Below are 13,872 nucleotides of genomic sequence, written 5' to 3'. Positions count from 1 at the left end.
CCACCTACCGCCCAAAGAACCCTCCAGACCCCTTATCGTCCCACCACCCCGTTCTCCAGCAATCCGCCTCGCCCCAGTGACCCGTCAGCTAGACAATGTTTTAAATGTAACGAGCTGGGGCATGTAAAGGCCAACTGCCCCAAGAACCCCAACAGATTACAGTTCATTGCACCGGAATCACACCAGAGGTCCGCAGGCCCAGATACCTCCCAGATACCCTTGGAGTGGAGGGAAACTGTGAGAGTGGGCGGGAAGAAGGTCACCGCGTGGAGGGACACCGGAGCACAAGTGTCAGCTATCCATGCTTCCTTAGTGGACCCCAATTTAATCAACCCAGAGATCCAAGTGACGATTCAACCCTTCAAGTCCAACTCTTTCAATTTGCCTACAGCCAAGTTGCCTGTCCAGTACCAGGGCTGGTCAGGAACGTGGACTTTTGCAGTCTATGATGATTATCCCATCCCCATGCTGTTGGGGGAAGACTTGGCCAATCATGCGAAGCGGGCCAAGAGGGTGGGAATGGTCACCCATAGCCAGGCTAAACAAGCCGTGAGGCCTAGCTCTGTTCCGGAAACTTCTATCAGGACCCAGTCAGAGGTGATGGACCCGGACCCCAGGCCAATGTCTGCAACAGCAGTGGATCCAGTCCCAGAGACCCAGACAGAACCAATCTCAGAACCGGAACCAGCCGAACAACCAATACCAGATCCATTGCCAGCACTGAATCCAGTTCTTGCAACCTCAACACCAGAGGGCCCCACCGAACCTGAACCAGCAGCAGCCGATAACCCTACACAAGAGGCTCAGCCGGAGCCTGAATCCCAACATAGTGCACCAGCGGAGAGCGGTTCACAGTCAACGGAAACAGCCCCATCCCCTACATCGCTTCCAGAGGGACCAAGCATAGGTCCACAATCCAATGAGGAACTGATGTCTCCAGCATCAAGGGAACAGTTCCAGACTGAACAGGAAGCAGATGAAAGCCTCCAGAGAGCTTGGATGGTGGCACGGAGCAACCCACTGCCTCTCAGCTCTTCTAATCGATCCAGGTTTGTTGTAGAAAGAGGACTTTTGTACAAGGAAACTCTTTCTGGTGGACACCAGGAAGACTGGCATCCTCCGAGACAGTTGGTAGTTCCAACTAAATACCGGGCCAAGCTCTTGAGCTTAGCCCACGATCACCCTAGTGGCCATGCTGGGGTGAACAGGACCAAAGACCGTTTGAGGGGGTCATTCCACTGGGAGGGAATGGACAAGGATGTTTCTACCTATGTCCAGTCTTGTGAAGTATACCAAAGAGTGGGAAAACCCCAAGACCAGGTCAAAGCCCCTCTCCAGCCACTCCCCATCATTGAAGTTCCATTTCAGCGAGTAGCTGTGGATATTCTGGGTCCTTTTCCGAAAAAGACACCCAGAGGAAAGCAGTACATACTGACTTTCATGGATTTTGCCACCTGATGGCCGGAAGCAGTAGCTCTAAGCAACACCAGGGCTAAAAGTGTGTGCCAGGCACTAGCAGACATTTTTGCCAGGGTAGCTTGGCCCTCCGACATCCTCACAGATGCAGGGACTAATTTCCTGGCAGGAACTATGGAAAACCTTTGGGAAGCTCATGGAGTAAATCACTTGGTTGCCACTCCTTACCACCATCAGACAAATGGCATGGTGGAGAAGTTTAATGGAACTTTGGGGGCCATGATACGTAAATTCGTAAATGAGCACTCCAATGATTGGGACCTAGTGTTGCAGCAGTTGCTCTTTGCCTACAGAGCTGTACCAAACCCCAGTTTAGGGTTTTCCCCATTTGAACTTGTATATGGCCGTGAGGTTAAGGGGCCATTACAGTTGGTGAAGCAGCAATGGGAGGGATTTACACCTTCTCCAGGAACTAACATTCTGGACTTTGTAACCAACCTACAAAACACCCTCCGAACCTCTTTAGCCCTTGCTAGAGAAAACTTACAGGATGCTCAAAAAGAGCAAAAAAACCTGGTATGATAAACATGCCAGAGAGCATTCCTTCAAAGTAGGGGACCAGGTCATGGTCTTAAAGGTGCTCCAGGCCCATAAAATGGAAGCATCGTGGGAAGGGCCATTCACAGTCCAGGAGCGCCTGGGAGCTGTTAATTATCTCATAGCATTCCCCACCTCCAACCGAAAGCCTAAGGGGTACCATATTAATTCTCTAAAGCCCTTTTATTCCAGAGAATTAAAGGTTTGTCAATTTACAGCCCAGGGAGGAGACGACGCTGAGTGGCCTGAAGGTGTCTACTACGAAGGGAAAAATGCTGGTGGTGTGGAAGAGGTGAACCTCTCCATAACCCTTGGGCATATGCAGCGACAGCAGATCAAGGAGCTGTGCACTAGGTACGCGCCAACATTCTCAGCCACCCCAAGACTGACTGAACGGGCATACCACTCCATTGACACAGGTAATGCTCACCCAATTAAAGTCCAACCTTACTGGGTGTCTCCTCAAGCTAAAACTGCTATAGAACGGGAGATCCAGGATATGTTACAGATGGGTGTAATCTGCCCCTCTGGAAGTGCATGGGCATCTCCAGTGGTTCTAGTTCCCAAACCAGATGGGGAAATACGTTTTTGCGTGGACTACCGTAAGCTAAATGCTGTAACTCGCCCAGACAACTATCCAATGCCACGCACAGATGAACTATTAGAGAAACTGGGACGGGCTCAGTTCATCTCTACCTTGGACTTAACCAAGGGGTACTGGCAGGTACCGCTAGATGACTGCCAAGGAAAGGTCAGCCTTCACCACACATCTCAGGCTGTATGCATTTAATGTACTCCCTTTCGGGCTGCAAAATGCACCCGCCACCTTCCAAAGACTTGTAGATGGTCTCCTAGCGGGATTAGGAAAATATGCAGTCGCATACCTTGACGATGTGGCCATATTTTCGGATTCCTGGGCAGACCACCTGGAACATCTACAAAAAGTCCTTGAGCGCATAAGGGAGGCAGGACTAACTGTTAAGGCTAAGAAGTGTCAAATAGGCCTAAACAGAGTGACTTACCTTGGACACCAGGTGGGTCAAGGAACTATCAGCCCCCTACAAGCCAAAGTGGATGCTATCCAAAAGTGGCCTGTCCCAAAGTCAAAGAAACAGATTCAATCCTTCTTAGGCTTGGCCGGTTATTACAGACGATTTGTACCGCAATACAGCCAAATTGCCGCCCCACTGACAGACCTAACCAAAAAGAAACAGCCAAATGCCATTCAGCGGACCGAAAAGTGTCAGAAGGCCTTTAACAAGCTTAAAGCGACACTCATGTCTGACCCTGTACTAAGGGCCCCAGACTTTGACAAACCGTTCCTAGTAACCACAGATGCGTCCGAGCGTGGTGTGGGAGCAGTTTTAATGCAGAAAGGACCTGATCAAGAATTCCACCCTGTAGTGTTCCTCAGCAAAAAACTGTGAGAGGGAAAGCAACTGGTCAGTCAGTGAAAAAGAATGTTACGCCATTGTCTACGCTCTGGAAAAGCTATGCCCATATGTTTGGGGACGGCGTTTCCACCTGCAAACCAACCATGCTGCACTGAAGTGGCTTCACACCGTCAAAGAAACTAACAAAAAACTTCTTCGGTGGAGTTTAGCTCTCCAAGATTTTGATTTCGACATCCAACACATCTCAGGAGCTTCTAACAAAGTGGCTGATGCACTCTCCCGTGAAAGTTTCCCAGAATCAACTGGTTAAAATCGTCCTTGAGATGTGGAAAATATTGTTAGTCTTTATGTACTTGGTAGTATATTTAGAGATGCATGTGTCTTATTAACTCTGTTTTTCCTAGAGCTCCAGGAAGAAATCCCAGCCAGTGTTTCACCCTAGCTGAGATTTGGGGGGCGTGTCATAAATATAAAGGGAAGGGTAAACCCCTTTAAAATCCCTCCTGGCCAGAGGGAAAATCCTCTCACCTGTAAAGGGTTAAGAAGCTAAAGGTAACCTCGCTGGCACCTGACCAAAATGACCAATGAGGAGACAAGATACTTTCAAAAGCTGGGAGGAGGGAGAGAAACAAAGGGTCTGGGGGTCTATCGGTATGCTGCTTTGCCGGGGACAGAACAGGAATGGAGTCTTAGAACTTTTAGTAAGTAATCTAGCTAGGTATGCGTTAGATTACGATTTCTTTAAATGGCTGAGAAAAGAATTGTGCTGAATAGAATGACTATTTCTGATTGTGTGTCTTTTTTGTAACTTAAGGTTTTGCCTAGAGATATTCTCTACGTTTTGAATCTAATTACCCTGTAAGATACCTACCATCCTGATTTTACAGGGGTGATTCCTTTACTCCTATTTACTTCTATTTCAGTTTTCTTACAAGAACACTTTTAATAGAATGCTTTTTCATTGTTCTCAGATCCAAGGGTTTGGGTCTGTGGTCACCTATGCAAATTGGTGAGGATTTTTACCAAACCTTTCCCAGGAAGTGGGGTGCAAGGGTTGGGAGGATTTTGGGGGGAAAGACATGTCCAAACTACGTTTCCCAGTAAACCCAGTTAGAGTTTGGTGGTGGCAGTGGTTATTCCAAGGACAAAGGATAAAATTAATTTGTACCTTGGGGAAGTTTTAACCTAAGCTGGTAAAAGTAAGCTTAGGAGGTTTTCATGCATGTCCCCACATCTGTACCCTAGAGTTCAGAGTGGGGGAGGAACCTTGACATCTTCCTAAAAGTGTCATTTAACTTTTTGGAATACTAGGTCACCCTGAAGTATCGTTCAATAAAGAATTTTACAAATGCTTTAAGGTTTAATTTAGCTATTTCTCAATATGCCATACAAGATACCTACCACAGAGTCAATGTGCACCAGGGTCAGAAGAGAATGTCTAAAAGTGGCTTCAGGAAGCCACTCTATACTTATGCAGTCATGACTGAAGTACATCATCATCTGCACACCTTCCAGAGAAAGAAGTGTAATGTAGCCAGCTATCAGAGTGGTAATCTCCCCTCCCATTTCTAGCTCTGCAAAAACACTACACAAGACAGAAGCAGTGACACTTGTTTGTAGAATTGCTGTCATTTGCCCTTAAATGTATCTTGCCTTTCTTGGCTCTTTAGAAGGTGTGGCTTGGGAGAAATTCTCCATTTAAGAGGTGGCAACATATAGGGTGTTTGTTTTGTTTTTAAGAGTAGTAGTTGTTTGAAGCTATTCAGAGTTTAAGAACAGTAGAATAAATCCCAGGGCCATAGATAAGTGAGCATAAAGCAGCTAAAGTGGACATTGGTTAATGAAATTGATCACCAGCTCTGCAGTTTCATGTTGCTATCACTTCTACAGATGGAGTGCATATAAGAACTTGGAAAAGTGTTCATCTGTGTTACTCTACCCTACTAAAGCCCATCCCCTGCATTTTAAAGAACAGTCTCTGTATTTTAATGTTAAAATTAAAAAGTTGTACTAAGCTTCTTTTATCACTTACTGGATCCTGGGGCATCTTTTCCTAATCTTTTCCCACCCTTTCTTTCTCCTCCCCGTTTCTAAACTCCAGTAAACAGGCCTAACTCATGCTGGCAAGTGTTTACAGAATCAGGGCATAGCTTGTGGTATCACAAGCAAAATCCTGAGCTTCAAGGCAACAGAGCTATGTCTTAGTCAATAGTCCAGAGCCTTTTTGCAGGGTACTTCAAATTTTTTTTTGGAAACCCGTATGAACCTGGCTAATGCTGATTCACCTTTGTAAAGTGCTTAAGTTTCCCCGGGTGAAAGGGCAGTGTTGAAGTGTTCAACATTAGCCCCCCATAACATATGGGGAAAACTAAGGCATAAAGGTTTAGTAAGATGACTAAGGGCTACTGTGACCTAAAGGATTGGGAACTGCCCGTAGAAAGAGACCTACTGATAGATTCTTCTTGTGGTAAGTACTGAATTTGTTGTTGCATATTCACATGCAGCTCCTTAATAAAGTTCAACAGTACTGGACCAGGTTTTCAACAACCCTTTAAATTAAGAGTTACCCATTTTGCTGACGTTCTCTGCTGCAATTTACCACAGCAACTTTCAAAGTAAAATTAAGCCGTTTTAAGTGACCTGTTGTACTGCTCATTACTAAACTTAGTTTTTGCTGCATGAGGCAGTATAAACCATTAAGTTGCCTGTGACCAATGCCCTAAGGTACACTGGGAGAATCTGTTTGTAGAGGACATAGAAACCTAACTATTTCACTGCTTTTTGTCACTAGCCCCCATAGCACTTTCCACAGCTAAATTTTGCCAACTATAAAGCCTCCAGTGGTTAGTTTATATAGTAATTTTTTCCCCCTTCCTGCTCAACTGTTGAGTTGCATTTTCAGTTTTGGGCAATGTGTTAGCTGGAGGATGGTCTTTAGTATTCTTCAAGATCCCAGGTATTTTAAGTTTAGTGTTCATCAACAGCTTGCCAAATACTTTACTCTTATTTAGGGCTAAATTCTACACTCATTGAAGACAGTAGAATGCATCCACTTACTTCAATGGAAGCAGAAAATAGCCCTTAGAAGTTTAAGTGAAGAGTTTGTTTGGTTTTTTTCCCCCCCCCCTCCTTTTTTACAGAACCATTACCTGGATGTTCATCATATTTAATTTTATGGACCTACCTAAGGTATCTATTTTGAAGTAAATAATTTAAGGGTTTGTTTTCTGTACTGTATTTTAATCATGTAGTAAAAAGCAGGTCTTCATTTGCAAGTGGTCAAAAATGTAATGAAGTAGTGATTCCTAATAAGTGCAAACTTTTTATTTTTTTAAAAAAAAGTTTATTTTATACACCCCATACTCACACATTTGAAAGTTGGTGGTTTAAAATCTATCTACATTGAGATTTTAGTAGGTAGTATTTACACAAAAGCAACTGGAGAGTTCAACTTTTTCCTACGGGGGTAGGGATGGGAAAGAAAGGGGGAGTACCCAAGTTTGCTTGTAATTTTTCTTATACCTCAAGGATAAAGAACCTTTTAGTCTTTCCATTCTTCTTCGTTCTCTGATCTAGTCTCCTCACCTGCAAAATGAAGTTTAGAGTATATTAGTGTCCCATACTAGGCAAAAGATTTTTAAGAACTTCCCTATCCTAGATTCACTAGAAGTGTTAGCTGATTGGTATTGTAACTAAGCTAGACAGGCATATGTTTTGTTATTGCTGTTTCCCAAGACTTAAATTACAATACATGTAATCCTCATCTAGTAACTGCATATACAAATTATTGATGAGTGTGATGTAGGGCCTTCAGGACTAGAAGAGATTCAAGTTTATCTCCAGGATTCTTCCTGTAAATCAGTCAGCCTAAAAGTTACCAAGTCAGATCACAGAGCACAGTGGTAGTTCATGGAATTAAAAGTAATACATGAGTAATTTTACAAGATGATAACTCAGCATCAAAATTACCAATCCAAAAAAGTCAGGGAGGGAGGATGGTAAGAAAGCATGAATTGGGATACTAACTTATAGAGGCCTTTCTACAAGTAGTCTATTTTTAGGTCAGAGGCAGTAGTTCTCAATTACTTGCACCAGCGTTTTTGATTCAAAATGCACGTTTCCCTCTATAGCAGGGGTGGCCAACCTGTGTACAGCTCTTCAGAAGTTAATATGCAGCTCCTTGTATAGGCACCGACTCCGGGGCTGGAGCTACAGGTGCCAACTTTCCAATGTGCCAGGGGGTGCTCACTGCTCAACCCTTGGCCCTGCCTCCACTCCACCCTTTCCAGCACCCTCCCTTGAGTCTGCAGTGTCCTCGCTCCTCCCCCTCCCCCCCAAGCCTCCTGCATGCCACAAAACAGCTGATCAGGAGGTGTGGGGAGAGAAGGAGAGGTGCTGATTGGTGGGGCTGCCGGTGGGCAGGAGGTGCTGGGAATCAGTGAGGGGGAGCTGATGGGGGGGGCTGCTGATGCATTACTGTGGTTCTTTGGCAAAGCACATTGGTAAATTCTAGCTCCTTATTAGGCTCAGGTTGGCCACCCCTGCTCTATAGGTCAGAATACTTGCGACCTCTGCATTCTCAAAATTAAAAAAAAAAAAAAAACCCACCCACTACAACAGACCTAGGTGGAAGAGGAGGAGAGATTATCAATCTGAGTAACCCCATTATACATAGGCACTGGAACTAGGAGTGCAGGGGAGCTGCAGCACCCCCTGGCTTGAAGTGGATTCCATTATATATAGGGTTTGCAGTTTGGTTCAATGGCTGTCAGCAATCCCATTATACAAATTGTTCCAGCACCTGTGCCATTATATGAGGGACAGATACAGGGGGAAAGAATAGTCAGTATGAGAGATTTTAAAATATTTCTAAAGCTTCTCTGTATGATAAAGTTGTGATCACTGCATAGGAGAAGTACAACAGCCGCCTTGGGGGCATAACAATACATACCCAAAAGTTAGAGATGGTTATCAGTAAGTGGAACAATTAAGCCTGTATGCAAGGGTGATTGCAGGCGCTAGGTGACTAGATGATCCAGACTACAAAAAGAACAGGAGCTGGGGTGGAAGATTTACTGGTTCGGGTAAGTTCTCCTATTCTGCTACTACTATTGCTATATTCTTAGCCTGACTAGGTCAATCAGGAGTTTTCATTAAACTCTTTTTAGAACTTACTCATCTCTGCTCAGCTATCGTTTAGAAAGCTACCTAAATAGACTTGAAACAAAACATTAAATTTGGTACAACTAATTACTTGCTTTAGTGTTACATCCCTTCCTTCTCCTTTGCCTATACTTGGTTTTGATCATTTTCCTTATAAACATGTAAGCCAGCAGTTCTCAAACTGAGTCAGGACCCCAAAGTGGGTCACAATCCTATTTTATGGGGTCGTCAGACTGGCTTAGACTTGCTGGGGCCTGGGCCAAAGCCTGAGCCCCATTGCCCGAGCCCCACTGCCCAGGGCTGAAGCCCAAGGGTGTCAGCCCTTGGTGGTGGGGCTCAGATTACAGGCCCCATGTCTGGGGCTCAAGCCCTTGGGCTTCGGCTTGCTCTCCCCACTGGGACAGTGGGGCTTGGGGCCCCCCCACCCCACCTGGGGCAGCAGGGCTCAGATTTTGCTCCACTCTCCTGGGGTCTTGTAGCAATTTGTTGTCATAAGGGGGTCAAGGTGCAATGAAGTTTGAGAACCCCTGATGTAAGCTATCATATCTCAAGAATGCCATTCCAGCAACAAGTAGTTCAGAACAAAACCAAATTTATTTTTTGCAATTACTTAGTAGGTATTACTCACCAGTTCATGAAGTAGCCTCTGTAATAGATACTGGACTACTATTTTAAGTTTTGTTTTAACTCTTGTCTACGGTAATTCCCCAAATCCATGCCCACCTCTGCCAGAAATCCAGAATAAAATGGAGACAGTGAACCTTTTAGAACCAAGCTGAAAGGGTTCTAAACAAGTTACACAGCTTACACACTTACTGAGCGCAATAGTGTTCCTCCAACTACTACACCAATAGACACTGGTAAAATTTCCTATTTTAACAGAAAAGCACAATACTAAAGTTCTCTAAGCAAAGAGAAGATTTTATAAGCCTACCTGAAGAGTCAAGGGCCTTATATCTCTTCTGAATAACATCCTTAAGAGCAGCTACTATTCCTCCATCATTGGGGGACTGTGGTGATGTTGGAGTTAGAGTCACCTGTTTAAATAGATTAATAGGTGTGATCATTTAGACTTGTATAATGGAGCTATTAAGACCAGAAATATGGAGTTAGGTTTAAGTTACTATTTATGAAGTTGGGCAAGAATGTATTTAGTAAAGATTCAACACATTCTTTAAGTGTACTATATGATGATTAATTGGTTGGCCAAAATAAGAAATAAAATCTGTTTTAGTTCAATAACTCTGCCTTAACTTTGGGTCAGTTTATAAATTATTTGGGAGAGTTACAGCTAGAAACCATATACCCTATTTCAAGCCAGTCTGATAGCTGCACCATGAAGCTACTTGTCTTTGATTGGGTGGTGGAGGTGAAAGCAAGATGTTGGTGTTCTTGCCATGGGCAGGGGACACAGAATTAATTATTCCTTACTTTGACTTTGTTCCAGGTCAGCAGCCAGGCAGAACTAGTTCTTACCCAATATAGCTGATCTGTACCCAGATTCCAGTACAGCTTCAGATGTATGCATCCTTAGAAGGGAGCCTAGGATTGAATATATCCTGAATAGCCACTCTGGGACAGGAGGAAGCAAACTAAGCTTAGCTGGAGAGTGCCTGGAGCAACTGCAGCTCTTTCAGAGATAAAAGGTTGTCTCGGATGCTCCAAGCCTCATCTTCACTGGTTTTGAACATGAACAGTCTACAAGACTAGGTAATTTCCCATAAAGGTTTTACCTCCTGGGAGGAGTTATTCCTTCCCTTCAAAAGGCTTTGTAATACACAGAGGATTGATAACTTCACTATAAATGCAAATACACCAAGCCTATCTGCCCTCCCACTGCCTGTGCTGTGGTAAGAGGGCTTAAGTCTGACACATTACATGGAGCAGAGACTTCACTCAGAGCTACACAGTTTAGGAGATTTGCCAATCAGCCATCCACCATAAAGATCTGGAATCATGTCACATCATGGACATTGGATGAAGAACCTGGACACTGACGAGATACAGTATTCCAGGTTAGGACCTGGCAAGACTGCACTTTCCATCCACGGTACCATGTGGTGTTCACATTCCAGTTTCCATTTTACAGACTGCCCTTGATACTGTCACTGAACAAGACAAATGAAACTATGAAACAGAAGCCACTGCAACTCCTAGCTTTTTGTTGTCCTTTCTGACCTATTATAATACGTGCTACTAACAGGGATCATGAAAGATGTTCATTTTACTAGGCAGTGACTACATAGACATGAACAAATGCTTTATACTAAGGGCTTTTAAGGCCTTGGAACAATTATTTGTAAAAGTTTCCAAATTAGATTAGCATAGTTCTGCCAAAAATACCTCTCAGGATTAGATCAATAAACTAGCGCTGAGGATTATGGCTATTAGACTCTGTTACTTAACTAGGAATTACGATTAACAATCTGTTAAAATTAAATTTTCTTCAGGGAAGAGTTTTGCTTCAACATTAGAAAGTCCACTCCAGATGTGAGGTGGGTATATTACTATTAAAGTTATTTTTAGAAAGTATAATTATGCTATCCAATATTTACTTTAAAATATTACCAGAATGAAAAACCTGACCAAAAATAATCAATAATGATGCATGTATGAGCATTTGGAATCACTGTTTGTTTAGTTTTAGGCTAAACAACTCATGAGAAATGAATTAATTTGGAAGAGATGCTTTAAGTAAAGCTTCAGTCAGTTCACAAGACCCAACCCTGATCTTTTCAGATTAGGGATGAAACTTCCACTCAGTTATTAGGATAAGACCAGTTTGTCCAATTTTAAAATAGCTAGTACACACACTTTTCCCAGATTTGAGTAGTAGACTCATACTTTGCCTTTAACAATTTGTGAATTGCCTCAAATAGAGATTCAAATATTTCCTAAATACAAGGAAATACTGCAGATATAGAGGTAATAAGAGTGACACTTCTGCTTGCAGATAGGCTTGGTGTACTTCTATTTATAGTGAAGTTATCAACCCTCCCTGTATTACAAAGCCTTTTGTAGGGAAGGAACTCCTCCTCCCAGGAGGAAAGACGTTTAGGAGAAACCGCCTAGTTTTGTAGACTTTTAATGTTCAAAACTAGTGAAGATGAGGAGGCTTGGAGCATCAGAGACCACCTTTTATCTCTGAAAGAGCTGCAGTTGCTCCAGGCACTCTAACTGAAGAGAGTTAGACAGCATTTCCCTGGCTTCAAGGAAGCAGCTGTGATAGTTGCCCAGCCATTAGGCTTTAGTAGGATTAATTTTTATTTTTTTTAAATCACAAGAAAATCAAAACAAGCTTCCAGATGCCAAGGCATTTTTGCTCATGTAACTGCTACAGCTTTAGCATCAGAGCTCACTACTTGCAATTTGCTTAGACATTTCTGAGGAAGCATCAGCAGTAAAGTAAAAAAGGGTAAGGTCACTAAATGTATGTTTTGTTAATGCAAATTTTGCAACACAGGTTTTCAGTCTTGACATGCAGGAATTTGTCCAGTACTTGTTTCATCAATTCTTTGCAACTGCAGGGTTAGTTATTTCTGTCAAAGTCAAAACAAAGCCATAATCTATGGTCCAGTTAACTTCCCCCCCATATTTCCTAAAAATAGCAATACAAGAACATAACAGATCACAACAGTATGATTTTTAAATGCAAACCCCACCCAAAAAGCAAAATCTATAAGAAAGTACCATCTCCATCTATGGTTAGATGGAGACTGGAAGGGTGTAGAGTGTAACACTTAAGGATGAATAGAATTATTGTAGAATTTAAAGAGCCCCGAAGGACTCCACCTCCATATGCAGAGTTTTTGCAAGGTCAATCCAGAAGTTACATGGCTCCCCACCTACATTCCAATACAGGTAGCAAGCTGTGGTTCAAAGAATTACTCAAAAGAAAAGGAACTAAAGCTTGGAGCACAGTCAGAGAAGCGTTAGCCACTTTTAATGGAGTATTCCATTGCTAATGCTGTATTTTTCTATTACCCACAGTAATGGACAATAGTATGCTCACCACACAGGAGGAGGCAAGAACATGTGATATGGCTTTTAATCAGGCTGCAACTTTATCCATCAAATTGCATCCAAGGTTCCCAATGGGGAACAGTCCAGCACAATCACTAACACTCCACTGACCCTTGCCAATTCTTGGGGGCTCCCACCATAGCAGGAGGCAGTCACTACACTGGGATGGTCTCTAGGAACCTACACTTGCCCACTAGCATTCCTCCCCATTTCTGGGGAGGTGGCAAAAGAGGTCTTTGATCCCCTAGCCAACACCACATTCAAGTGCATTAGCGGGATGGTCCCCCAGAGGTACAACCCCAGCCCCTGGTTCACATTTGCCCCCAGGGGTTAGACACAATGCCCCTTCTCATATAGAGATTGCCCTCACAATGTTCACTATGCTACCTTTTTGTAGCTGGAGCCTAAATCAGTGAGTTTCTGCCTTGGGCACCTGTCACAAGGAGGCACCACCCCACTTCGCACAGGCTTCCTAGAAGTTTGGCCAACCTCACACAGAGATCATCCAGGAACAAATCAGCACCTATATCAGAGGTGCATTCAATCCCCTTGATAAATCTCAGCTGCACTCTAATCTGATACCTCAGCTACCTTGGGACTCCAGCCATGTTGATTCTTTCAAACTGGCTTTCCTCTGGGCCCTATCCACCTTTTTAGTGGGTGAACAGCAGTCCACCAAACCCTGTGGGCCAGAATGTCCAACCATACTATCCTCACACCAGGAAACAAGTCAACCAATAGTCCAATAACCCACTTAGCCTCCCAGATCAGTTGGAGTCCATGGCACATTCCCAGGTCATCCTAGGTGGATAACAAGGATGTCTGGTGTGTCCTGATGGAGCACCAGACTATTCAAGAGAGCTATGGGCTGGTCCCACTGCATGCCCATCTGCTGTGCCAAAATACAACTCCATCCAGCCCAAGACCCAGCTGCAAGCCCCTTGCTGAATTACATGGTTTTTTGTAAACCCAGTGCACAATGCTGTGCCCCCAAATCCATATCCCCAGCCGTAGGCATCCCCGGATACATTCTATATGATAGACATGGGGAAGGAAGCAGACACTGAAAGCCTGTGGTGATTATGGCCCATCAACTGCATCAGCTTCCCCTCAGGCAACCACACAAAGAACTTGGAGCCTAAATCATCTGTGCCCTATAGCCTGGACCTCTGATGCACCCAGGTCCAACTGGGTAGCTGCTGTTGAGGCCCCTGTATGGAAGAAGTCGGAGCCATAATCTCCCAATGGCAAGCTTAAGAATGACAGCACCTTCCTACAC

The 13,872-nt window shown here is 43.9% G+C and overlaps 1 protein-coding gene across 1 annotated transcript in view; it reads right to left on the bottom strand.

Moving 5' to 3' along the window:
- Nucleotides 1–6,935: 6,935 nt before the first annotated feature.
- Nucleotides 6,936–13,872, bottom strand: part of LOC141990699 (uncharacterized) — a 40,048-nt gene continuing 33,111 nt past the window's right edge. Inside the window, exons 6-7 of the mRNA XM_074958229.1 lie at nucleotides 9,505–9,607; nucleotides 6,936–6,992 (exon numbers count right to left, since the gene is read on the bottom strand). Of these exons, the coding sequence (XP_074814330.1) occupies nucleotides 6,949–6,992; nucleotides 9,505–9,607 (147 nt within the window). The 3' untranslated portion in view covers nucleotides 6,936–6,948. The remainder of the gene's footprint in view (nucleotides 6,993–9,504; nucleotides 9,608–13,872) is intronic.

The sequence above is a fragment of the Natator depressus genome, chromosome 7 (assembly GCF_965152275.1).
Source record: "Natator depressus isolate rNatDep1 chromosome 7, rNatDep2.hap1, whole genome shotgun sequence".
In the NCBI taxonomy this organism is placed as follows: Eukaryota; Metazoa; Chordata; order Testudines; family Cheloniidae; genus Natator; species Natator depressus.
The sequence above is the reverse complement of the archived record's forward strand: the minus strand, read 5'-3'. Positions and strand labels throughout refer to the sequence as shown.